The sequence below is a fragment of the Cardiocondyla obscurior genome, linkage group LG09 (assembly GCF_019399895.1).
Source record: "Cardiocondyla obscurior isolate alpha-2009 linkage group LG09, Cobs3.1, whole genome shotgun sequence".
NCBI classification, from domain to species: Eukaryota; Metazoa; Arthropoda; class Insecta; order Hymenoptera; family Formicidae; genus Cardiocondyla; species Cardiocondyla obscurior.
The window spans coordinates 4,643,326-4,669,026 of record NC_091872.1 but is presented as its reverse complement, the minus strand read 5'-3'; the positions used below and the strand labels follow the sequence as shown (position 1 = coordinate 4,669,026).

General features: G+C 38.0%; 11 protein-coding genes across 12 annotated transcripts; all 11 read left to right on the top strand.

Annotated features, from left to right (window-relative positions):
• Window positions 1-242: 242 nt before the first annotated feature.
• On the top strand, window positions 243-2,665 carry LOC139105832 (odorant receptor 10-like). The gene is made up of 5 exons (XM_070662131.1): window positions 243-1,040; window positions 1,136-1,235; window positions 1,390-1,500; window positions 1,603-1,758; window positions 1,827-2,665. Exons 1-5 carry the CDS (start codon window positions 250-252, stop codon window positions 1,878-1,880), a joined length of 1,212 nt encoding a protein of 403 aa, XP_070518232.1. The 5' UTR covers window positions 243-249; the 3' UTR covers window positions 1,881-2,665.
• A 230-nt stretch (window positions 2,666-2,895) lies between these two features.
• Window positions 2,896-5,432, top strand: LOC139105814 (odorant receptor 4-like). Its single transcript, XM_070662111.1, has 4 exons — window positions 2,896-3,986; window positions 4,151-4,250; window positions 4,614-4,724; window positions 5,006-5,432. Exons 1-4 carry the CDS (start codon window positions 3,166-3,168, stop codon window positions 5,285-5,287), a joined length of 1,314 nt encoding a protein of 437 aa, XP_070518212.1. The 5' UTR covers window positions 2,896-3,165; the 3' UTR covers window positions 5,288-5,432.
• LOC139105829 (odorant receptor 82a-like) lies at window positions 5,433-7,476 on the top strand. The gene is made up of 5 exons (XM_070662128.1): window positions 5,433-6,526; window positions 6,766-6,865; window positions 6,963-7,070; window positions 7,164-7,319; window positions 7,409-7,476. The coding sequence occupies exons 1-5, from the start codon at window positions 5,700-5,702 to the stop codon at window positions 7,460-7,462; spliced, it is 1,245 nt and encodes a 414-aa protein (XP_070518229.1). The 5' UTR covers window positions 5,433-5,699; the 3' UTR covers window positions 7,463-7,476.
• Window positions 7,477-7,975: 499 nt separating this feature from the next.
• LOC139105812 (odorant receptor 10-like) lies at window positions 7,976-9,644 on the top strand. The gene is made up of 5 exons (XM_070662109.1): window positions 7,976-8,799; window positions 8,892-8,991; window positions 9,128-9,238; window positions 9,356-9,511; window positions 9,591-9,644. The coding sequence occupies exons 1-5, from the start codon at window positions 7,976-7,978 to the stop codon at window positions 9,642-9,644; spliced, it is 1,245 nt and encodes a 414-aa protein (XP_070518210.1).
• Window positions 9,645-9,950: 306 nt separating this feature from the next.
• LOC139105827 (odorant receptor 10-like) lies at window positions 9,951-11,655 on the top strand. Its single transcript, XM_070662125.1, has 4 exons — window positions 9,951-10,825; window positions 11,002-11,101; window positions 11,233-11,343; window positions 11,420-11,655. Exons 1-4 carry the CDS (start codon window positions 9,951-9,953, stop codon window positions 11,624-11,626), a joined length of 1,293 nt encoding a protein of 430 aa, XP_070518226.1. The 3' UTR covers window positions 11,627-11,655.
• A 34-nt stretch (window positions 11,656-11,689) lies between these two features.
• On the top strand, window positions 11,690-14,169 carry LOC139105806 (odorant receptor 10-like). The gene is made up of 5 exons (XM_070662101.1): window positions 11,690-13,029; window positions 13,120-13,219; window positions 13,327-13,437; window positions 13,739-13,894; window positions 14,053-14,169. The coding sequence occupies exons 1-5, from the start codon at window positions 12,230-12,232 to the stop codon at window positions 14,101-14,103; spliced, it is 1,218 nt and encodes a 405-aa protein (XP_070518202.1). The 5' UTR covers window positions 11,690-12,229; the 3' UTR covers window positions 14,104-14,169.
• Window positions 14,170-14,752: 583 nt separating this feature from the next.
• Window positions 14,753-16,500, top strand: LOC139105808 (odorant receptor 10-like). Its single transcript, XM_070662104.1, has 5 exons — window positions 14,753-15,552; window positions 15,654-15,753; window positions 15,873-15,983; window positions 16,110-16,265; window positions 16,361-16,500. Exons 1-5 carry the CDS (start codon window positions 14,756-14,758, stop codon window positions 16,409-16,411), a joined length of 1,215 nt encoding a protein of 404 aa, XP_070518205.1. The 5' UTR covers window positions 14,753-14,755; the 3' UTR covers window positions 16,412-16,500.
• Window positions 16,501-17,008: 508 nt separating this feature from the next.
• On the top strand, window positions 17,009-18,692 carry LOC139105817 (odorant receptor 13a-like). Its single transcript, XM_070662114.1, has 5 exons — window positions 17,009-17,796; window positions 17,981-18,080; window positions 18,203-18,313; window positions 18,387-18,542; window positions 18,600-18,692. The coding sequence occupies exons 1-5, from the start codon at window positions 17,009-17,011 to the stop codon at window positions 18,648-18,650; spliced, it is 1,206 nt and encodes a 401-aa protein (XP_070518215.1). The 3' UTR covers window positions 18,651-18,692.
• Window positions 18,693-19,135: 443 nt separating this feature from the next.
• On the top strand, window positions 19,136-20,903 carry LOC139105799 (odorant receptor 82a-like). The gene is made up of 4 exons (XM_070662089.1): window positions 19,136-19,954; window positions 20,100-20,199; window positions 20,351-20,461; window positions 20,575-20,903. Exons 1-4 carry the CDS (start codon window positions 19,146-19,148, stop codon window positions 20,899-20,901), a joined length of 1,347 nt encoding a protein of 448 aa, XP_070518190.1. The 5' UTR covers window positions 19,136-19,145; the 3' UTR covers window positions 20,902-20,903.
• Window positions 20,904-21,373: 470 nt separating this feature from the next.
• LOC139105819 (odorant receptor 82a-like) lies at window positions 21,374-23,046 on the top strand. The gene is made up of 4 exons (XM_070662117.1): window positions 21,374-22,353; window positions 22,461-22,560; window positions 22,664-22,774; window positions 22,849-23,046. Exons 1-4 carry the CDS (start codon window positions 21,374-21,376, stop codon window positions 23,044-23,046), a joined length of 1,389 nt encoding a protein of 462 aa, XP_070518218.1.
• Window positions 23,047-23,668: 622 nt separating this feature from the next.
• Window positions 23,669-25,568, top strand: LOC139105807 (odorant receptor 10-like). Of its 2 annotated transcripts, XM_070662103.1 has the most exons (5): window positions 23,669-24,468; window positions 24,634-24,733; window positions 24,938-25,048; window positions 25,178-25,333; window positions 25,390-25,568. In XM_070662103.1, exons 1-5 carry the CDS (start codon window positions 23,681-23,683, stop codon window positions 25,444-25,446), a joined length of 1,212 nt encoding a protein of 403 aa, XP_070518204.1. In that variant the 5' UTR covers window positions 23,669-23,680; the 3' UTR covers window positions 25,447-25,568. The 2 variants fall into 2 exon arrangements, with proteins under 2 accessions (XP_070518204.1, XP_070518203.1); XM_070662102.1 differs by having other exon boundaries at window positions 25,178-25,497.
• Window positions 25,569-25,701: the final 133 nt, after the last annotated feature.

Sequence of the window (25,701 nt, the reverse complement as noted above, 5' to 3'; positions counted from 1 at the left end):
CGGGGCATCCTGTTCTTACCGCAGAAAGAGAGACCACCCGTTATCACATACATATGTCCAGTCATGCTCGAGCTTCTGGTCCCGGCTGACCAACTGTCACCCGCAAACCCGAAAATGCGGAAACGCTATTAACGAAAATCTTCGACCCCAAAAAAAACCGAAACAAGCGTGAGAAGCGCGGTTTAAATTTCAGTCGCGTATTAAATATTAACTTAAAAATACAAGGGAAAACGTTAAATAAAGCTGATCATGAAAGATTTATTAAAAGTAAATAGATACGAAAAAGATTACAATTACGCAGTGCAAGTGACTCGCGGTATCCTTCGAATGATCGGCGTGTGGCCGATTTCGCGTCACGCTTCCGTCACGGAAATAATCTTTACCCGCTTACAAATCGCCTTTTGCTATTTTTTATTCGCGTTTATCATCGTGCCGGGTTTAATGCTGGTGTTTTTAAAAGAGCACGACTTCAAACGTAGAGTGAGATTACTCGGGCCGATACTAAATTGCTGGATGGGTTGCGTGAAGTACAGCTTGCTTCTGTACCACACGAGGGAGATTCAATCGTGCCTGAAACAAGCGCGGCAAGACTGGAAATGTACGGTCGATTCAGCGGATCGAAGAGCCATGATGGGCAAGGCCAAAATAGGCCGAAAATTCGCGATTATTTCCGCTACTTTTATGTACGTCGGTGGACTATCTTATCGCACTATCGTGCCGCTCTCGAAGGGACGAATGCTCACGCCGATGAACACAACCGTGAGGGCTCTGTCCTGCCCGAGCTACTTTTTAGGCTTTGACGAACAAACCTCGCCAGCATACGAGATCGTTTTTACCCTACAATTCTTCGCGGGGCTACTCACGTATTCGGTAACGTGCGGGGCGGCGGGATTAGCCGCGTTTTTTATCATGCACGTTTGCGGACAATTAAGCGTGCTAATGGACAAGCTCCAGCATCTCAACGACATACCGGAGCCCGATGACCGACCTGTCGCGATATTGTTAGCCGACATCGTGGAGCATCAAATAAAAGTCAAATGGTGAGTTTGCAAAGATGAGCAATATCGGACGGATTTTTCTGAAACGCCTGATTAATTTTGTTACATGTTCACTGTTTAAAATAATTTATTTACAGTTTTTTAAAACAAGTAGAGGAAAGTATGCGATATGTTTGGTTAGTTGAAATAGTCGGCTGTACTATACTTTTATGCCTCACTGGGTATTACGTTATTATGGTAACCATGTCGAATAATTTATTACTTTTATCTGAATTTAATTATGCAACAATTAAATTTATTTTTTTTTATTTTAGAAATTATTATTAGAATATTTATCGAAATACTTATTGTTTTTCAAGTCTTGTATATTGTAACAGTGTTAATTTTATAGGAATGGGAAAGTAGCGATTCTACAGCCATGTTAACTATGGCTGTGATACTTACATCTTTCGCCTTTTCCATTTTTACTAATTGCTACGTTGGTCAACTGTTGACAGATCAGGTATCTAAGCGCTGATATTCACGCTGCGAAAAATTAGACCGTGTTCTTTGCAAGCGTTCGTAAAAAAAAATAAAAAAGTAAACGTTTAATTAATTGCGACAGAGTATAAAACTTGGCTCAATGACGTCCACAACTAATTGGCATCGTCTTCCTCATAAAAGAGCCCGAACTTTAATTCTGATAATGGCGGTTTCAAATATTCCAGCAAAAATTTCGGCGGGCAAAATGATAGAAATGTCCCTACCTACATTCAGTAATGTAAGTGAAAAAATGTATTTTATTCTAACTTGGCAATATTAAATTACGTTTATTTAATCGTTTTGTAGATCATTAAAACGTCGGTGGCATACTTCAATCTCCTCCGAAAGTTCATTACATAATCATACACGATTATAATAATATATAATGACATTATTAAAAATTTTTAGTTTTTAAAATAAAATACTGCAAAATATTAGATGTGTAAAAAATATTTTTTGAAGTGAGAAAAAAATGTATTTCTAACTATAAATATAGTTGGCTCGATTATATTTATCGTGTCATGATGTTATTCGTTAAAAATATTGTACAATCATAGTTGAGGCCAAATCCAATTACAATTTTTTCCTCGATGTATGACCTATGACTGACACAAGAACAATCGCTCACTGCTAAAAGTTGGCCCACGCAAATCGATTCTACCCTGTAATTATCTCTTGTCAGCAAAAAATTACGTGCACGCAATCTTTCGTACCGAACGTTTAAACGTGCTACGATAGACTTATCGCGGCGGCTGAAACGTGAGAGCGAGCATAATGCAAACTTATTTCGCCGTACTTTCATCTATCAGTTACGGTCGTATGTCCACTTTGCGAACAAGAAATCTAGAAACAATCAGTTTCTATCTTGTCAGCCAATACTTTTTATACAAAGGATATAAAAAAATTTTCCAACAACGATATACAATGCCACGGCAATTAATAAAATTTTTTTTATGATAATAATCTAAAGCAAATATTGCTGACAAATTTTCACAAAAAAGTTTTACTTCAAAGATGATAGATTGGCATTAATTTGTGAAAAAAAGAAATCGTTATCGCGATTAAGCTTTTTACAAGTCATGTTAAAATTGATCTATCAACAGTTTCGACGTGATGTACGTTCGCATAAAAATAAAATCACAATTATGTATTTTGTATCGGTGTAACACTTGAACTATAATTCCAAAGATGTAATTAAAACATGTAACTGTTTAAAAAAAAAAAAATTAAATACGATCACGCGTCTGATCACTTGGCAAATGTTTATGTGAACATTACATGAGGAAAACTGTATCCTTTCACGTAGTACAGCATAGTTTTTCGCGCAAGGAAAGAAGAAAAAAAAAAAAAAGGTTTGCAATTCCCCTCGATACATCGCGGAAGGTATTCCTGCGGAAGAAAGAGATCCGCTCTGTTCATATTTCATAAACGCACGTGTAGTATTACACGGGAAAACTTTACGGAACCCTTTCACGGAAGTTAAGAATCGCTATTAGAAAGTTCACCCTTTGTAACCTGCCAATTGTCTGATCACCCCTGTTCTTAGAAAAGAAGTCACCCTGAATGGCGCAGACGCGCGGCGCGCGTTTGACTTCACTCTCTCGCGCATTCCACTCAGTAATCGTCGCGCTTTCGGCATCCGACAATGGCAGGCGAAACCGTAATCGGAAAAATGAACCCTGTCGCGAGCATACGAGATCACACGGAAGACGTGCAATTAAGCATTCAGATGAACCGCTGGTTACTAAAGCCGATCGGCGTCTGGCCGAAATCGACCGATATTTCTTGGATAGGGAGACTCGCGTACTTTATAATAAATGTAACGTGCACCAGTTTGATCAGTTTCCTTTTCATACCCTCCGCTATGTACATGGTGCTCGAAATGAACGACACGTATCTTATCCTGAAGCTCTCCGGGGCGCTGAGCTTTTGCGTAATGGCCGTTATGAAATATTCCTTGTTGATCTTTCGCGAGAAGGACATCCGCAGCGGTGTCCAACATATAAAAAACGACTGGATGAACACTCAATATTACGGGGATCGTAACATTATGATCAGAAACGCGAAGTTCGGACGTCGCCTCGTGGTGATCTGTACGTTCTTTATGTACGGCAGCGCAGTGTTTTATTATTTCGCTCTGCCGTTTAGCGTCGGCAAAATCACGGACGAAAGAGAAAATCTGACGTATCGGCCATTAATATACCCGATCGCGAAAGTGATCGTCGACGCGCGATATAGCCCCATAAGCGAGATTCTCTTCTGGGTGCAGTGCATATCGGGATTTATCGCGCACTCCGTCACCGCTGGCGCGTGCAGCTTGGCCGCTGTTTTCGCGATGCATGCTTACGGCCGGCTAGAAGTCTTGATTCAGTGGATCAAGCACTTGGTGGACGGACGGGAAGATTTGTACAACAACGTGGACGAAAGACTTGCGATGATAGTGCAGCAGCACGTACAAATTCTCCGGTAAGTCTATTTCTCGACTCTGGCTTCGCGCCCCAATGCATTTCAACGTGTACGTTTCAACATAGCGCTTCAATTTATTTTTAATTGTTTAGGGACACTTAGCGAAATCACTGCTTTTCGTGTGAAATTAATTTTACGCGATAACGTGCCCCGTTATCTTCCAGTTTTATATCGCTAACGGACAAAGTACTGCGCGAAATATCCTTCGTGGAAGTAGTAGGATGTACGTTTAACATGTGTCTTCTTGGATATTTTTCTATGACGGTACGCATATCGTGCTAGCAAAGGTGCGCGCCTAAAAAATGCACCGGCACGTACAACGAAAAGCAGATATAGCGTTTTCTGAGGCGACAGCGGCTAGCGTACGTAACCATAGGCGGCAGAGACAAGAGATAACAGAACGGAGGAAAAATCAGTCTTCGGCAAACCGGCCGGCGCGGTATATAATATATGCGGCACATGTGAAACTCGACGCACACGATGCAAAAGTCGCGTTTGTTAGATGCCGTCGCCGCAGCAAATGCCATATCTGTTTTTCAGTATACAAGTAATATTAGAAATCAATGCTCGATTCGCAACTACGTAAGCGCAACGTGTTCCGGAATTTAAGATTCTTTTACGTTACAGGAATGGGAGACTAGAGAGCCTGCACGCTACATAACGTTTATGGTTCTGCTTGTGTCCCTCACGTTTAATATTTTTATATTCTGTTACATTGGCGAGCTTGTAACGGAACAGGTAAATTACTCTTCCGCAATGCTGATTTAATTGCAAGTTTTTACAAATACACAATATGCACGGATATGTTTTTGCAGTACATTCATGAATATGTTAACAGCACAATCTCGTAAAATTCATAGTACATTTTTACAGTAAAAAACAATACTTTAATTTTAATAATAAATTTTGTAAAATTTAGTATTTATTGTAGAAAAGTAGATCTTAACGGCATTAAGCCTAAACTATATTTTAAATAAAAAAAAATAATAAAAATATAAGAAAAGCAATCCTGTAAACAGTGCAAGAAAGTTGGTATGGTGTCTTATATGATCGACTGGCATCGTATGGAAGAAAGAAGAGGCCTCGCTCTCATATTGATGATCGCGGTATCTAATACATCAATCAAACTTACCGCTGGAAATTTTTTCGAGCTATCCCTCAGTACTTTTGGCGACGTGAGTGAATTCAACCATTCTATGTTATATCTATTTGTGAGTATAATAAAAATTATATTATTTCATCGACAGGTAGTGAAGACATCTGTCGCCTACTTAAACATGCTGCGTACACTAACTACGTAAAAATTTGCCCTATGTATAGAAATTGTTAATTAAATAATTGTCAATTAGTTATTCAATACATCTAGAAAAACAGAAATAAATCTTACAATAAAAAAAAAAAAAAAAAAAACTGACGCGTTTATTAAAAGATTTAATTAAAAAGAACAGAAATAAGACGCGATTTTTTGTGAAGTTAAGATTTCTTATCCGTTAAAGAGACGCAAAATTGGTCGCGTTTGTCGACGAAGCTGTCTCACGAGTTGTATTTAAATGTCCCATGCAATACACCGTGATTTCGTACAATGTACTTCGTCCACTATAGCTATCGATTTAGTTCTGTCTCAACTAGACGGAATAATTTGTTCTCTCTCGTATCGTGTCCGCGCAAGCGCTGGCAAAACTACCGCTTTGTTGAGAAACCTATCCAGTAGTGATGCTCAGTATCCAGCGCGCCTTCCGTGAATCGACTATGCCGCAAGAATTTGAGGAGATCACCGTGAACGTTTACAAGAAAGACAATGATTACAGTTTGCAATTAAATCGTTGGTTTTTGAGATCGATAGGCGCCTGGCCGGAGTTGAAGACCAACTCGACGATCAAAAATACCCTAATGAATATTTTACGATTAATGTGCTATTCTTTAATAACTTTCACCGCAGTACCTTCAATATTGTACATATTCTTTGAAGCGAAGGATTTCCATTTAAAACTCAAAGCCATAGGACCTACGAGCCACCTTCTTATGGGTGGTATCAATTACTCTTCGCTTCTACGTCATAACGAACGGATACGATGGTCTATAAAGCATATGGAGACCGACTGGAGGATGGCGAAGAAAGAGCACGATCGGGAAGTGATGCTCAAGAACGCGCGAGTTGGGCGCGTTATAGCGGGCGTTTGCGCATTTATCATGCAAGGTGGTGTTCTCTGTTTCAATATAGCGACGGCGATGTCACGGATCGCCATAATAATTGGCAACGAGACGGTCAAGACGGGTGGCTTACCGTGTCCGGCTTTCAACAAGATCATGGACACAAGACTTAGTCCAATATACGAGATTACGTTCGCGTTGCAATGTCTCTCGATTCTCGTGGTAAATAATATTACGATCGGTGCGTGCGGTCTCGCTGCGGTTTTCGCGATGCACGCTTCCGGTCAGCTGAATGTAGTTATGCTGCGTCTTGAAAAATTTGTCTCCGAAAAACAAGATCTCCAGCTGGGGCTGGCAAACATCGTGGAGCATCATTTGCGAGCGTTAAGGTACGACGATTCTGAGTAAAATCACAATTAATTTGATTTTAATTTAACGCACCTGTATTTTGTAAATTTTTATTGATTTCTGTATGTTCTCGTGTAAAATTTGTTTTGCAAAATGTAAGTCTGCTTGTTTCAAAAAATCGTCAAGAAATTCTTGAATGTTATTAATTAATTTTTACGAAAGGATTATTTTATAATGTTTCTTTAAATATAACATATTTGCAGAAATATATCGATTACAGGTTTCTTTCGCAATTGGAAACAATTATGCGCCAGATATGTTTTGTAGAATTAGTGGGATGTACATTCAACTTGTGCATGCTAGGATATTACACCATTACGGTACGATAAAAATTTGAGAAAGGTGAATATATGACAAATCGTCCGTCGTTATTTTTTATTTAAATATTAAACTTTTTTACTTTGTGTGTTTTTCCAGGAATGGCATGATAAGGGTATGAATACGATATCGTATATCATGGTACTGACATCGATGATGTTTAATATCTTTATATTCTGCTTCATTGGCGAACTTGTGACAGATCAGGTAATTGTCATCTTTTTTTTTTTTTTTTTCATCAATTCGTTAATGACATAATTGTTTTTCACGATTAAATTAACGGATTTAATTTCGTGATAGTGTAAAAAAGTCGGTGAAGTAGCTTATATGACAAATTGGTATAAATTGCCGCATAAAACTGTTCGCAGTCTCATTTTAATAATTGTACGGTCAAGAATTGTTATCAAAATCACGGCCGGAAAGATATTTCATATGTCCATCCAGACTTTTGGCGCTGTGAGTATAATTAAAATTTAAAATATAACTTTTGAATAAAAATAAACGTCAAATTGTAATAACGTGCAATTAATTATTAAACGTTTTAGGTAATTAGAACATCGGTCGCATATTTAAACATGCTTCGAACTTTGACCATGTAAATTTTATATAGTAAATTATAAATATTTGTATTTTCTCTACCCAGATATTTATAAAATATATAAAAACTTCATATACGAATTGTTACACATAAATACAAATTCATTTAAGAGCTATTTAAATTTTCTAATAAATTTTAGTGTAATCAGATTTTCTTTGCCGTTTGAATTAGTATAAATAAATGTTATAAAAGTTTTTAGAAAAAGAATCAATGTCGAAATTCTCACTGACTACTCTTACGAATGATATCTACGGAAAGAAGTACAAGTCATAAGCACATAATTCACGGAATAGTGACCAATATATCTCACAAGGAAGAGGAAGAAGCAAATCCCCTTTAACAGTTACGTGAAGTCAATAATAGCTATAAAATGCACCCTTCAATTTCCCGACATGACTGATCGCTGACTGGGATCGTACTTCCCTTAGAAGTAAACCGCGCAAGCGTGACGCGACTATCTGTCTTCGACTTCCTTCAATCCTTTCAGTACTACCTGAGCTTCCATGCTTCAACCATGCACGAATCGCCGTCAGATCCGTGGTCAAGCTCGATCGTGGTCATTCACGACCACGAGAGATACGTGCGACTGAGCATCCAGCAGATCCGTTGGATAATGAAGTCAATCGGCGCTTGGCCGAGACCCCGCGAATCCTCTTCGCCGATAAACAAATATGTGAACGCATTGACGAATGTAATTTGCATGGGCCTGGTCATTTTTCTCTTCGTCCCGTGCGTCTTATTCGTCGTGCTCGAAGTCGAGGACACGTACAGCACGCTGAAGTTCACGGGCCCGCTGAGCTTCTTCACGATGGTGTTCATGAAATACAGCTCGCTAATTCTTCGCAGAAGAGATATCCGCGCGTGCATCGACTATATCAAACGCGATTGGATGAACACGCGGCGTCACGACGATCGCGCGATTATGATCAAAAGCGCGGAGTTTAGCCGTCGCCTTGTAATGATTTGTGCGTTCTTTACGTACGGCAGCGCCGTGTTCTACCACATCGCCATGCCGATCAGCACGGGCAAGATCACGGAGGAAGGTAGCAATATGACGTATCGGCCGCTGGTTTACCCGGTCGCCAGAGCGATTATCGACACGCATCGTGCTTTAATTAGCGAGATTTTCATCTGCGTTCAGTGCGTCGCAGGGTTCGTTACGCAGAGTATCAACGCCGCCGCATGCAGCTTGACCGCCGTTCTAGCAATGCACGCTTACGGCCGTCTGGAAATTCTCATGCAGTGGATCGTGCATCTAGTGGACGGACGAGATGACCTATCGAGCAATTTAGACGAGAGGCTGGCTACGATTGTAGAAGAACATGTGCGAATTCTGCGGTAAGTTCACTTCGAGAAATATCTATCTAAATAGCCATCATCGACCAAACTTTCTGATCGATCGTTGCACCGATCTGTTTATTATTTTGCAGTTTTATATCGTTAACGGAAAAAATAATACATGAAATATCTCTCGTAGAAATTATAGGATGTACGTTGAACATTTGTTTCCTTGGATATTACGTTATCATGGTAAGCTTATTTTACAAAAATACATATACATATGTACAGGAGAGCTCAACGTTTTTTTTTTTTTTTTTTATGATATTGAAATACGGTAGTATGTAAATTGTGTATTTGCGAAAATAAAATGTTTTCTTAATTACAGGAATGGCATATTGCCGAGTTTGCAAATCAAGTGACATATATTTTATTGCTTACATCCTTCACTTTCAATATTTTCATATTTTGTTACATAGGTGAACTTGTCGCCGACCAGGTATGATTTCCCACCGAAAACTAAAATATATCGATCTTAGAAAAGAAGTCTCATTGATACAAATGCAGAACACAAGCGTATTATTTTAATAAATTAACAAATTATTCTTGTAAATAGTGTAAGAGGCTCAGCGAGATATCATACATGATCGACTGGCATCGTTTACCAGGAAGGAAAGCTCTCGCTGTTATACTAATGATCGCGATGTCTAATTCGTCGGTTAAGCTTACTGCTGGAAACATCATCGATTTATCTTTCAGCAGTTTCGGCGATGTAAGTAAGCGATATTAATTAACAACATACCCTACACAATATTTTTAACAATTTTATTTATAAATCGTTTATTAAACAGGTAATTAAGACGTCTGTTGCCTATTTAAATATGTTACGTACACTAACTACTTAAGAAAATGTTTTAAATGTAAAAATTATGATATTAATCAAATCGTGCTTGTTGAAACAAATAATAAAATTAAACTAGTTCCGTAAAGTAGATGCAAATTAATTATTAAAGACTTAACATGTTTTCACGTAACGTGACTTATACCTGACGGCACTCGTTCAATCACTTCCTCCCTTCGTCGTTCGCACACCGTGCATTACGCTGAGCTTCTATGCAACAAGTTGCGATACTGCAAATATCGATTACGAACAGCCACTCGAGCACAGCATATTTTCTTTCCGGAATGAGCTATACGTCCGCGCAAGCGCTATGTCTATTACCGCTCGTCTTCGAGACATTGAATCAGTAGTAAAGATTAGTATTAAGCGTACTCGTCGCGAATGCGGCACGATGTATACCTCCCACGAGTCTAAGGTAAACGTTTACAAGCAAAACAACGATTACAGTCTTCAGTTCAATCGTTGGATTTTAAAGCCTATAGGCGTTTGGCCGGAATTACCCACGAGCTCGCCAGTCGAAAGAATTTTATCGAAACTTCTAAGATTAACGTGTCACACCTTAGTAGCTCTCACTGTCGTACCCTCTATACTCTATATATTATTCGAGGAAAAAGATGTTCGTTTAAAACTAAAGGCAGTGGGGCCCACGAGCCACTGGCTCATGGGTGGCATAAATTATTGCTCGTTGCTATATCAAAAGAGGCATATACGCAAGTCTATCGAACACATGGAGGCCGATTGGCGAATGGCGAGAAGAGAGCGAGATCGAGAAATGATGATGAAGAACGCGAGATTGGGACGCGTCATAGCGGGCGTTTGCGCGCTCATTATGCAAGGTGGAATTTTTTCTTACAACGTGGCGAGGGGAACGTCGCCCATACTCGTGGAAATCGGGAACGAAACTGTTTCGATAGGCCGCTTGCCGTGTCCGTCTTTCAACAAGATCGTAGATACCAGATTTACTCCAGTGTACGAAGTTGTGTTCACACTTCAGTGCCTCTCGTCCCTTGTGGTGAATAATACCACGGTCGGTGCGTGCGGCCTGGCCGCAGTATTCGCGATGCACGCATGTGGTCAGCTTAATGTAGTGATGTCGCGACTCGAAGAGCTCGTTGAGGAAAAACGGCGTCACGTCATTCAAAGAAAGTTGGCGAGTCTCGTGGAGCGGCATTTGCGAGCATTGAGGCAAGACAATATAATTTATCATTACGCGGATTTTTCAATATTTATAAGATAATAAAACCGAATCTGTATATAAATAGCTATTAAATTAAATTTATTAAAATTTTTTTTTTTTTTTTTAATTAGCTCTTAAATGAAACAGTTTTATATGCACCTGTCTATTGATGCGTTAATTTCAGGTTTCTTTCGCGCTTGGAAATAATTATGCGTCAAGTTTGTCTTGTGGAATTGACTGGATGTACATTCAACTTATGTATGCTAGGATATTACACCATTACGGTACGCTTAAAATCTTGAAAAGGTGAATATGTCATCAAAAAATTAAAAAAAGAAAAAAAAACGAAAAAAAAGAAAAGCTATTTACTTTTTTAGATTTCAACAATGTAAATCTTGCATATTTTTCTTTTCAGGAATGGCACGAAGAAAGTACGAACACGCTGATAACGTACCTTATCGTATTAACGTCGATGATGTTTAACATTTTCATATTTTGCTATATCGGTGATCTCGTTACGGACCAGGTAAAATAATTGATTTTGCACTATCGTCGCATTTCGTGAACTTTCGAATGATCGAAGAAACTTAATTTCGCGACAGTGCAAAAAAGTTGGCGAGGCAGCGTATATGACAAACTGGTATAAATTGCCGCATAAAACCATGCTCTGTCTGATTTTAATAATTCTGCGATCGAGCATAGTTATCAAGATCACCGCGGGAAAGATATTTCATATGTCGATCTCAACTTTTGGCGATGTAAGTATTGTGCAGAAACTCAATTCATATATTACATTACAAGACATATAATAATTAAATTTAATTAATTAATTTTTTAAAATTAATTTAGGTAATTAAAACTTCTGTCGCGTACTTGAATATGCTTAGAACATTAACTATGTAAATATTGTATAGCTAGAATGAATTTTAGATAATATCCCTCGCAAAATAAATATTTTAACAAAATAATTGTTAAATAATAATACATAACACAATGTACGCGATGTTTAGTTTAATAATAGATCTTCATAATCCTACGACTTACTAAATTTTCTCATTAAATCCTTTCATCGGTCTTTAATTAAATAAAAAGTTTTTTTCTTTTGTGTAAGAAAACAAATTAATATTACCTTCGAAAATATTATATAAAGTTCGATTTGTCAGGTTCGACTTGACGATCCATAGTTGCGAAAAAACAAATGTCTAATGTGTAAGCCAGTTCGTAAGTTATCTACGCGTTTTCTACATGCTGCAACTAGTAGTGCAAAAAGTATCGAGTATTGATTAATATAGAACTCCCCCTTTCGTACTCTGAATAACGACCTGCGCAATCGTTTCAGTATGTTCTTCGCATTCACTAACTAACGGAATAATGAAAGTGGTCAGTAACTAACGCGCTTTAAAAGAAAGATCATGACGCTCGTAAACGAGTCCGACAAGTCAGTGTCGGCTTTATACCGCGGTATCGAGCATGATTACAGTCTTCAGCTGAATCGTTGGTTTCTGAAACCGATCGGCGCCTGGCCAGATACGAGCGGTACTACGATCAAAGAAAAAATTCTGTCGAGATTTATCCAGATGATATGCTACGCCTTGATAGTCGTCACGATCGTGCCTTGTATTCTGTTTTTATATTTCGAGGAGGGAAACTTCGATCTTAAAATGGATTCATTTGGTCCCATGACCCACTGGATTATGAGCGGGATGTATTATACCTCCTTACTGTGCCACAGTAAGGACATACGTTATTGCATCGAGCACATAGAACGCGACTGGTGCGCGGTGAGTAGAAATGTCGATCGCGAAGAAATGTTCAGATACGCGAAATTCGGCCGATCCGTCGCCGGGTTTTGCGCCGTTTTCATGCACTGCGGTGTGTTTTCATATAGCGCGGTTAACAGTTTAACGCCTATGATTGTCGCAATCGGCAACGAGACTATCGCGGCGCGACGATTACCTTGCCCGGTTTACAGTAAGCTGCTAGATACCAGCCACGATCCGGCGAACGGAATCGTGCTGCTGATACAGTTCATGTCGGGTTTCATAGCTAATTCCATCACCGTTGGCGCGTGCAGCCTCGCTGCGGTTTTCGCGATGCACGTTTGCGGCCAATTCGCTGTGCTCTATACCTGGCTGAACGAGCTAATCGACGAGAAGCAGACGGCCGAGAGTAAACTTGCAAACATAGTCGAGCATCATCTACGTGTGCTAAAGTAAGGTATCGCTGTAATTATTCGGAACTGTGCAAAACTTACATATCAGATTTAATTAACAAATTGTAATAATTGTGATATGATTCCTAGTTTTATATCGCGGTTCGAAAAGATTATGAATCAAATATGTATGGTGGAGTTAGTTGGATCTACGATGAACTTATGTTTACTCGGCTACAACTCCATCAAAGTATGCCAAAAATATTAAACTTTTTTTTTTCTTGTTTCAATTATGCAACTGCATAATTTTTAATAATTTGTGCTTTTTTATTGCAACGCATTGTTCTGAAATTTCAGGAATGGAATGCAAGAAATACGAAGACTTTAGTAACATATGTCATCGTGATCATATCCCTGTCTTTTAATATTTTTATATTTTGCTATATTGGTGAAATAATTACGGAGCAGGTAATATGTATACCGAAAAGCAGGTATGACGTTTTCTGCGGCGACAGCGGCTAGCGTACGTAACTCTGGACAGCAAAGGCAAAAGATGAGAAAATGGGAGGAAAATCAGTCTTCGGCAATCCGGCCGGCGCGGTATAGTATAATACATGCGGCATATGTGAAACTCGACGCACGCGACGTTAAAATCGCGTTCGCTAGCTGCCGTCGCCGCAGTAAACGCCACATCTGCTTTACAGTGTACAGTTATTTGATTATTACTTACATTTACGTTATCTTAAAATTATTTAATGAAACATTGCAGTGTAAAAAGGTTGGCGAGATGGCTTATCTTACTAAGTGGTACCGTTTACCTCATAAAACTGCCCTTGGTATAGTGTTAATAATATCGAGATCCAGCGTTGTGACTAAAATTACTGCTGGAAAATTGATTCAACTCTCTATAAAGACATTTGGTGATGTAAGTACCTCAGCAATATTAAATATTTTCGTCTAAGAATAAAATTTCGTTATTTTCCATACTCTCCATTGCACGTTTGCATAACGCGCGTATTAGAAAAACTTTTTGCTAAATTTTTTTTAAAGCATTTTTTAGTCTAGTATTATTTTTTATTTCAGATAATTAAAACGTCTGCGGCATATCTTAATATACTTCGTGCAATAATGTAACATATAACGCGTACAAAATAGGTATCAATTAAACATATATATTTAATATACGCAACGAAACTATTTTAAATCCAATAGTAATGTCATTCTTCTTATTAGTAATAATAATGTAATCCTTATAAAAACTGTTATAGTGTATAAAACAAATTAATGTACAAAGTACGTATAAATACATAGATATATTCACTCGCTATGTGCATTTTAAAGTTTATGAACCGTATTAAAAATGCTGTATTGTTTTCTTTCTTTACTCATAGTTTTTTTTTTACGCGCACATTACAAAACCATAAAAAAAATAATGCAACAGGTTGCACTGTTATTTAATGCATAAATCTACTTGGTTATTTTTTTTCTGCAATTTTAATAATAAATACCTCGTACAATAATAAGATATCAGTAAAATCTGATTATTCTACGTAATCACTTGCAAACAGTATAATATGCTGCACGCGGCACAATTCGCATGTTATCTACATGTTTCTACTTGCAACTGGCGGTGCAACAAGTAGCGAGTATCGATTAATAAAACGTTCCGCCTCTTGCACGTAGACCGTACTCTGAATGCGACCTGCGCAATCGGTGCTTCTTCGCTTCTACTAAAAAACGGAGTAACGAAAGCAGTCAGTAACTTGCACGCTTTGAAAGAACGACCATGACGATCGTACACGGGCCTGATAAACCGTCGGCTTTGTATCGCGGTAACGAAAACGATTACAGTCTTCAGCTGAATCGCTGGTTCCTGAAACCGATCGGCGCCTGGCCACACACGCGCGCCACGAGAATCACCGAGAAACTCCTGTCGAAAATCATCCAGATAATATGCTACGCATTCATAGCTTTCACGATTGTGCCTAGCATGCTGTACTTCTATTTAGAGGAGCAAAATCTCGACACCAAGATAAACTGGGTGGGTCCCGTGAGCCACTGGATAATGAGCGTGATAAATTATACCTCCCTATTGTGGCGCAGCAAAGACATACGTTGCTGCATCGACCATATGGCGAGTGATTGGTGCATGGTGAACCGAAATGTCGATCGCGAGGTAATGCTCAAATACGCGAAGTTCGGCCGATCCGTAGCTGGATTCTGCGCGGTTTTTATGCACAGCGGTGTGTTCTCATACAGTGTCGTGAACAGTTTAACGCCGATAATCACCGCGATCGGCAACGAGACCGTATCGGCGCGACGGTTGCCTTGTCCGTTCTACAGCAAACTCCTGGACACGAGCCGCGATCCGGCAAACACGATTGTGCTACTGATACAATTCATGTCGGGTTTTATAGCTAATTCTATCACCGTTGGCGCTTGCAGCCTGGCTGCGGTATTCGCGATGCACGTGTGCGGACAACTTGCCGTGCTCTACACGTGGCTGAACGAACTGCTCGACGAGAAACAGACTGCCGAGCACAAATTGGCGAACATAGTCGAGCATCATTTACGTCTGCTAAAGTAAGGTATCGCTGCGGTTACATGAAATTTGCAAGACCTACATCACATATCACATATCGCATATAATTAAAAAATTGTAATAATCATAATATGTTTCCCAGTTTTATATCACGCTTCGAAAAGATTATGAATCAAATATGTATGGTAGAGTTAGTCGGATCGACGATGAATTTATGCCTGCTCGGCTTCTGCTCCATTAAGGTATGACAACTAAACTTTTATGTTCTTTCCTTTTAACATAAATGTATATTAATTTTTTATAATATTTCGTTTAAAAAATAAAAAACAATTTTCTGCGGCACTTTGTTTTGCGGTTTCAGGAATGGAATGCAAGGAACACGAAGACTATAGCAACGTACGTTACTGTCGCCATATCACTCTCGTTTAATATCTTTATATTTTGCTACATTGGTGAAATAATCACGGAGCAGGTAATACGTGCAAATTAATTGCTTGTTCGTTTATTATTTGCATTTTTATTATATTAAGAATATTGAAGAAAATATTATTCGATTAATTCAACGTGTTATTTAAAAGATTAATAATTTATGCCGCAGTGTAAAAAGGTTGGCGAGATGGCTTATTTCACTAAATGGTATCGTTTACCTCATAAAACTGCCCTCGGCATGGTATTAATAATATTGAGATCCAGCGGTGTGATTAAAATTACTGCGGGAAAATTAATTCAACTCTCTCTAATGACGTTCGGTGACGTAAGTCATGGCGATACCGGATAATTTTACCTGAAAAAAATTATCCCGTTATTTTAATTTTATTTAATCTGTTGTTTCTTTTCTTTTTGTTTTAGGTAATTAAAACTTCTGCGGCGTATCTTAATATACTTCGTACTATAATGTAACATATTACGTGAAAAATAAGCGTCAATTAAACACATACAAGAGGAAACTGTTTTCAAGTTGTTAGTAATGTCATTCTTCTTATAATTAATAATAATGTAATGCTTAAAAAAAATTGTCAAAGTTGTTAAAACTGTACAAAGAATTAAAATACGTATAAAGACTGTGCCGCGTAAGTGCATAAGTATATTCAATCGCTATATGCATCTCAAAATTTACAGAATATTAAAATCTACTTTGCCTTTTTCTTCTCTTTGTAGCTATTTTTTAATGTTAAATCAAACATATCTTCAAAACGCAAGGAACGAATGAAGCAACAAGTTGCACTGTTCGGTCGGCATAAAATTCCGTTCGTTCTCGTCCGGGGTATTTTCTTCTGCGTGTATAACGAATAAAAAAATGTTACAAATTATTTATGCCCAGTATATATGAACACAATTCGCTGCAACGTTATCGAAGCAATGAGTCCGATGACACTGGTTAATCGATCGGATTTCCTTCGCGGTGCTATCTTTTTTCCGTCGCGCAGACGCTATGACGACAAAGAAGTCCGCGTGTGATAAGTCGATTAGTAGCCGTCGTGTCGTTGAGTGGTCACCATGTGTCGGTCGGTGGCTAAAGAACTTCACGATTACAGTGTCCAGCTGAATCGGTGGTTCCTGAAGCCGATCGGCGTGTGGCCGCGAACCTCCACGACTTCGAGCTGCGAGAGGATCGTGGCTCAAATTTTAATCGTCGTCTGCCTCTCTTTGGTCTCGTTCGCCGTGATACCGTGCACGTTGAACATTTGCTTCGAGGAGAAAGACATCGAGTTGAAATTGAGAGCGATTGGTCCGCTGAGCCACTGGCTTATGGGTGGATTGAATTATTGCTGCTTGCTGCTGCACAGCACTGATATTCGCCAATGCATGCGGCACATGGAGACAGATTGGCGGATTCTGGAGCAGTCGCGGGACCGCGAGATTATGGCGCGTAAAGCGCGACTTGGTCGATTCGTCGCCGGTTTCTGCGCGATATTTATGCACACCGGTGTGTTCTCGTACAGCATTATATCTAGCTTGACAACGGTGAAAGTGTCGATCGGAGACAATCAGAGCGTTTCGGTGCTACAGTTACCTTTCCCCTCTTACAGCAAGTGGATAGACACCAGGTTCAGTCCGACGAACGAGATCGTTTTCGGACTGCAGCTTGTGTCGGGTTTCATAGTGAACTCCACTATCGTCGGTGCTTGCAGCTTGGCCGCAGTTTTCGCTATGCACGCGTGCGGCCAGCTCGATATTTTAACCCTACGTCTGAACATGCTCGTCAAAGGCGACCATACGAAAAAAGGCGAATCGGTTCAGCAAAGACTAGCTGTTATTGTAAATCATCATCTACGTGTTTTAAGGTATCGCACTATATTTATATCTCAAATAATAAAATAATGTTTAAAAATATATCTAATTATAAAAAGTGCTCTTTTTTTTATTATACATATTGTATAATACTTATTATTTAAAAATATTCAATAAAAAATAAACTTTTTAAGATATACTTAAGATCTTGCTAATCGTGTTAAATTTTAATTTTAGATTTATAACAAGAATAGAGGACGTAATGCATCAAATATGTCTGATAGAATTATTTGGCTGTACATTTAACTTGTGTATGCTTGGATATTACTCCATTACGGTACGCTAATCTTAAAAGGTGAATATGTAGTTCGACAACATCTTTAGAGATGTCCAATAATATCGGAAAAAAAAAATTATATGCCAAACGAATTAATTTCTATAAATTGTGAATTCTTTCAGTGGTGGGATAAGATTGACAAAAAGGGCATAGTGGCGTACATTATAGTATACATATCTATGAGTTTTAATATTTTTATATTCTGCTACATAGGAGAAGTTTTAACGCAACAGGTAAAGAAGCTGTTAACGGATATTGCGAATTTAATGAGTTAATATTCACACATTTAAGTCCCATGTTTATTAGTGTAAAAAAGTTGGTGAAACAGCGTATATGATCGACTGGTATCGTTTACCACACAAGACAGCCCTTGGCTTGATTCTGGTCATAGCGAGATCGAGCGCCGTAATCAAAATAACTGCGGGAAAATTAGTTCAGCTTTCTATCGCAACTTTCAGTGACGTAAGTAAGTCAATAAAATTTCTTTCAAATTTTTATATTATATTGTGATCGTTTCAGGTTATCAAAACGTCTCTGGTTTACCTAAATATTTTACGAACTGTTACGTAAATTTGTAGATAGCTTAAGAAATTTTAGAGATCTGCTTATTTGTTATTTACAGCATGTTTAAAATAAAGGCATCTAAACAAAAATATTATGTCTTAAAAAATTCTATATTTAATTGCACAATATAATTTGTTATTGCATGTAACGCTCCATTCATAGACTTACATGAGATCCTTGTGAAATTTCTTTGAAATGCAAATCTGCATGTAAAAGTTTTTTAAAAAGTATAATAACTTACACTTGATTCTTTTATACAGTATTTTAGTTCCACCCGAGCATTTCGATCTTCTCGACAGCCGCTTTCCACGTAAAGATTTAACGCGATACTTTCCGCGAGCGGTAATTATCGATCAGTTGTACACGCGTCTGTCTCACAATGTGCATCACCCTATCTGTTTAAACCGTTCTAAAGATTCGCGCAGGCGCTCGTTCGAATATAACTCCAGCCAGTGCATCGTTTACTGTAGTCAGTGCATCGTGCGCTTTCACGAAGCGACCATGACGTATTCGAATCATGTGGCGAGAGGCATCGAACTCCCCAGCAGAAGCGATAACGACTATAGCCTACAATTGTCCCGTTGGTTTTTGTTACCGATTGGTGCTTGGCCGCAAATAAACGGCGACGCAACAAGGGTAAAAAGACTCATTTCGCACATGCACGTTTGCGTATGTACATTCTTAGTAGCGATCGTGATGGTACCGTGTTTGTTATACGTGTTGCTGGAAGAGAAAGATTTCGAGATCAAGATAAACGTGATGGGTCCGCTGAGCCACTGGATCATGGGCACGATCAATTACTTTTTGCTTCTCGCTCGCAGCGACGACATTCGCGAGTGCGTGTTGCACATGGAAACGGATTGGCGGTTCGTTCAGAAGATCGAGGACCGTGAAATAATGATGCGGCAAGCTAAGATCGGCCGTTTCGTCTCCGGATTCTGCGCGTTGTTCATGCAGAGCGGCACGTTACTTTTCGTCCTAGTGAAATCTATCTCGACCGTCGTCGTCGTCGTCGGCAACGAAACCGTCTCCATGCATCCGATGGTTTGCCCGATTTATACGAAATTCATCGACACGAGATTCAGTCCCGCTAACGAGATTATGATAGTCGCAGAGTGGGTTTCGTGTTTCATAGTAAACTCTGTTACAGTGGGCGCGTGCAGCCTCGACACCGTCTTCGCGGTGCACGCGTACGGTCAGCTGAACATGTTATATTCGTGGTTAAACGAGCTTGTAAGCGAAAGCAAGGGAAACGAGGACGCCGAGCAACGGCTAGCTATTATCGTGGAGCATCATTTGAGAGTGCTGAGGTATTTCGTTTAAGTTATCGAAGATTGCATATTAAAGCAATACTCACATGAGCGTTATCGGACGACAGCTCCATATATATGTTTTTTTTTATATAAATATAAAAAATAATATCATGTATGTTACAGTCATGTATATGCATTTCAGTTTTATATCACGTATGGAAACTGTTATGCGATATATCTGTCTCGTGGAATTGCTGGGATGCACGATGAATATGTGTTTAGTTGCATATTATTTTATTACGGTACGCTAAAAACGTAAAAGATGAATATGATATAAGCGTACTCTGCAATTTTTGTGATACACGTAGGATAATTTTAAACTTTAGTATTATATTTATCGATATACTTAGAAAAAATTTAATTAATCAAAACGTTTATATCTTTGTTTTACAGAATATGGACTCGTTCGATAAAGCAAAGATAATGTCGTATGTCATTATATATTTGTCTATGGCTTTCAATATTTTTATATTATGTTACATCGGTGAGGTTCTCACAGAACAGGTAAAATATTGGCAAAAAAAAAAAAAAAATATATATATTTAAAATATATTAAAAAAAATTTATAATTTTATGTAACTTCTTTCATTTTTTAATATAAAATTTAACTTTGTTAGTGCAAGAATGTTGGTGAAAAAACGTATATGATAAATTGGTATAAATTACCGCACAAAACTGCCCTTGGACTTATTTTGGTGATAGCACGATCGAACAACGTTATTAAGATGACCGCTGGAAAATTATTTCATTTGTCTATCGCAACTTTTGGTGATGTAAGTAATACATATGTTGCATTTATAACGAGAACTATATTAATAAAAATCTTAAAGAAAATTATACACACTTTAGAATTCATTGAGATATTTATTAACGTTCCTATGCTGGTTGTAGTTCTCTGCTTATTATTTTTACTGTCTTTAAAAAAAAAAATTTCGGACTTTTAATTTATATCGTAAATAGGAAGAAAGACGTTGCTGTTTCAGGTAATTAAAACTTCCATGATATATTTGAATATGTTGCGAACGATGACGTGAACCCTGCGTATATTGAATTAACTTAAAAAAAAATGTAAGAAGTACCTATATTTTGTATAAAACTGATAGTGAAAATAGTACACGATAAAAAAATATTTAATAAAATTATCTTACGTTAAGCACAAATCAATATTCAATATTATATTATTATAAAAGTATAGTTACATGTGACAGTCCAAGATAGTCTTTCCAAAATGAAAGATTAATGTTTAACATATAAATCAATAGAATCAATTTATGAATATAATACGAATACCTAACTGTAATCTAGCGCCTTTCTGCAAATATTTTACGTACGACAGCACAGTTTATACAACTTATACGCAGCATTGCATAACCCTTTACATATCCGTGACTGTTTCCGTGCATTACCTCCATTTAAATGCCACGAGCAGCAATTATCGATCAGATCTGCACGCGTGTCCGTCAGGAAATACATCCCTCTGTTCGTTCGCCAAACCTCTCCGGACACTCGCGCACGCGCTTATTCGAACGTAAATCAAGCCGGTGCATCGTTCGCCGTCGTCAGTGCATTGTGCGCCTTCGCGAAGTAATCATGACGTACTCCGAGCGCGTGTTGACGGACATTAAATTCACATATAAAAGCAATAACGATTACAGTCTTCAGCTCACTCGCTGGTTTCTAATGCCAATTGCCGCTTGGCCGCGAACAAATACATCGATGGCGGAGAAAGTCTCCTTACAGGCGCAAGTACTTGCCTGCTTGTTTCTCATAGCGGTTGTCATGATACCGTGCATGTTGTACGTATCGTTAGAGGAAAAAGATGTCCAGCTTAAATTGAGCGTAATGGGTCCTCTGAGCCATTGGATCATGGGTACAATTAATTATTGGCTGCTTCTTACGCGCAGCGACGATATTCGCGAGTGCGTGCAACACATGGAAACGGATTGGCGATTAGTCCGCAAGACCGACGACCAGGACGTAATGCTGCGTTATGCAAAGATCGGTCGTTTCATTGCTGGGTTCTGCGCGATTTTCATGCAAAGCGGAACATTCCTCTTTACCGTAGCGAAAGCGATGACAACGATGGCCGTTATCGTCGGCAACGAAACTGTATTGGTGCACCCGATGACTTGTCCGATATACAGCAAATTCATCGACACAAGATTTAGCCCTGCGAACGAGATCATGCTTGCGGTGGAATTGCTCTCGTGTTTTATAGTGAACTCGATTACGGTGGGCGCTTGCAGTCTAGCTGCTGTTTTCGCGATGCACGCTTACGGTCAGCTGAGCATGCTGTTTTCGTGGCTGAACGATCTCGTCGACGATAAAGATAATGGAAAATATCTCGCCGAGCAAAAACTGGCAACGATTGTGGAGCATCATTTAAGAGTGCTAAGGTACTACATTTAAATGTCGAATTTTAATATATACTATATTAATATATACTATATATATATTTAAAGAAATAAAAAAAAGTAGTTGGAGCTTCGTGTAAATTTTTCAGTTTCATATCACGGATGGAAAATATCATGCAAAATATCTGTCTGGTCGAGTTAGTGGGATGTACATTGAATATGTGTTTACTTGCATATTACTCTATTACGGTATGCTAAAGACCTGAACAGGTGAATATATGTTGTCAATAAAAGTTCTGCAATTTCCTTGTGTATGAAATACTAAATACGATTATCTAATTTGTTTTTTAAGAATTGGAGTGACTTTGACGCAGCGAGAATAACATCGTATATTATCGTATACATGTCTATGGCTTTCAACATTTTTATATTTTGTTTCATCGGCGAAATTCTCACGGAACAGGTAATTTCTCAGATATTAATATTTAAGAAAATATTGTAATTAAAAAAATAGATTATAATAATTATATTTGTCAGTGTAAAAATGTCGGCGAAAAGGCATATATGACTAATTGGTATAACCTGCCACACAAAACTGCTGTCGGTCTTGTTCTTATAATAGCGCGATCGAGCAATGTAATCAAGATTACGGCTGGAAAATTATTTCAATTATCCATCGCAACTTTCGGTGATGTAAGTAAAACATATATGATATTTATCAAGACAATGTACTAATAAATATACATTTTTTTTACAAATTATAAAACTTTCTTCCACATTTCTTTTCATTTATAATTTTAACGAGTGACACTATTATATATCAGAGTATTTTAAGATTTCATGTCGTAAATAGGAAGGTAGACCTTATTGTTTCAGGTAATTAAGACTTCTATGGTATATTTGAATATATTAAGAACGATGACGTAATCACGTGAGTTAAATTAGCGAAAACATGTCGTAAAACTATTTTATATAGAAGAAATGTGATATCAGAAAAAAATTAAAAAAATATATATTTAATAATTAAAATGTAAATATATATATATTTATATGTATATTAATATTCTAAAAAAAACTGACGTTTGTATACTTATCTAAATCATCTGTTACAAATCAAAGTCTTTTACGCTTTAAGCTTTGATGCGTTAATAATCGTAAGCGTTCGCATGTTCGCGATCAATTTCTATGTGAAGTATTCTCTTGAGAAGTGCAGCGTACACCGTGCGTATTGATCGACTGGCGAGACGCACAAATATCCCATTATTACCTGTTACATTACCAAGTTACTCGCTGGCGCACGCGCCACTTCATGTTCACAGTACGCGCGTTCACGTTAATTCAGTAGCATACGCGCGTCCCGCGAGCGATCATGGATCGGAATGAATCTGTCAAGCTGCACTTCAACGCGAGTGATTACAGTATTCAGCTGAATCGCTGGTTCCTGAAGCCGGTTGGTGCTTGGCCAAGTTCTACCTCAACGACAATCGGAGAAAAAATTATTTCGACTATCCTGATAATCATCTGCTATTCCCTCATAGCCTTCACGGTGATACCCTGCATTCTGAACATCCTCTTCGAAGAGACTGACGTGCATCGACAATTAAAAGCCGTGGGTTCATTGAGCCACTGGACCATAGGTGGCATAAATTATTTTTCTCTGCTGTTTCGCAGCCGCGATATACGACGTTGCGTGCAACATATGAGAACCGATTGGCAAACGGTGACAAAGATCGAGGACCGGCAAGTGATGTTAAAATACGCTAAGATCGGCCGCTTCGTCGCCGGAATGTGCGCGATTTTCATGCATAGCGGTGTGTTCTTCCACAGCTTGCTGCAAGGCATCACCCCGACTTACAAGACAATCGGTAATGTAAGCGTGTTAATACACATTTTACCATGTCCTTCGTATAGCAAGTTGGTGGACAACACAAAGAGCCCGGAGAGCGAGATCGCGTTAACGCTGCAGCTCATGTCTGCCATGGTCGTTAATTCCGTCACAGTCGGTGCTTGCAGTCTCGCGGCGGTGTTTGCGACGCACGCGTGTGGCCAGTTGAACGTACTGATGAGGTGGCTGGACCAGCTGGACGATCGAAGGCACCAAGACGCGGTGCAACATCGACTAGCGATTATTGTAGAGCATCATCTGAGAGTGTTAAGGTAATATTTTCATAAATTTCAAATATTTTGTTTCCTTACTTAATTTATCGAAAATAAAATTTTCTTCGTGTTTTAAGATTTTCGATTTTAATATCAATTTAATAACCTTATGTCGTTCCCTCAGATTTCGTCTTTTAATAATATAATAATATACGCTATTTACAGTTTCGTAGCGCAGATGGAAGCACTTTTGAATCAGATATGTTTTATGGAATTACTTGGATGTACGTTTAACTTGTGTATGCTCGGATATTACGTCATTACGGTATGCTAAAAAGTTAAAAAGGTGAATATGTAATTTAAGAAACATCGACCTCGTGCGACATTTAAATTTAGAATAAATTACAACGTAAAAAAATTAATTAATCGCAAAAAAGTGTTGTATTTCTTTGGTATTAATATTTAAAATTACTATACTTTTACTAATAATAATGTATTACAAATTATAACACGTCCTGATAATTTTCAGGAATGGAATGTAACAGAGAAGAGATTGTCGATAGCTTACATAGTTATATACATATCTATGAGTTTCAACATTTTTATATTCTGTTACATTGGTGAGACGGTCACAGAACAGGTAAAATAAAAATTACAAAAGTAAAGTTCTGTGTATTAAATATAAATTAATAACCGTAAATGTAAATTAAAAAAAAATAATAAAATGTTAGAGATAACTTTCTTACGTCATTAATTAAATATTTGACAGTGCAAACAAGTAGGAGAAACGGTCTACATGACTAACTGGTACCGTTTGCCTCATAAAACTGCTCGTGGTCTGATTTTAATTATCTCCCGATCAAATAACGTGATCAAACTAACCGCAGGGAAATTAGTTTATCTTTCCATCGCGACTTACGGTGACGTGAGTACAAAACGATGCAGATTAATTTCTACATTTAATTTCACAAAACATTTCAGGTAATGAAGAGTTCTATGATATATCTAAACATGCTTCGAACCATGACGACTTCTTAGGCAATAACGGTAACACCATCTTGTACAGAGAATTAGCAAATTTTGTAGCTACCACAATTTTAAATTGTACTTTAATAATTATGTAATTTATACCAATAAAATACAAGACTTTTATTGTTTAAATATTATTATTTTTGAAATTTTAACATACAAAATATTCGAACATTAATTCATATTTTGCTTTACCTGAGAATTTGTAAGAAATAGAAGACGTATAATTACTATCCTCACTGAACGCGATCTCTCTTGAAACTG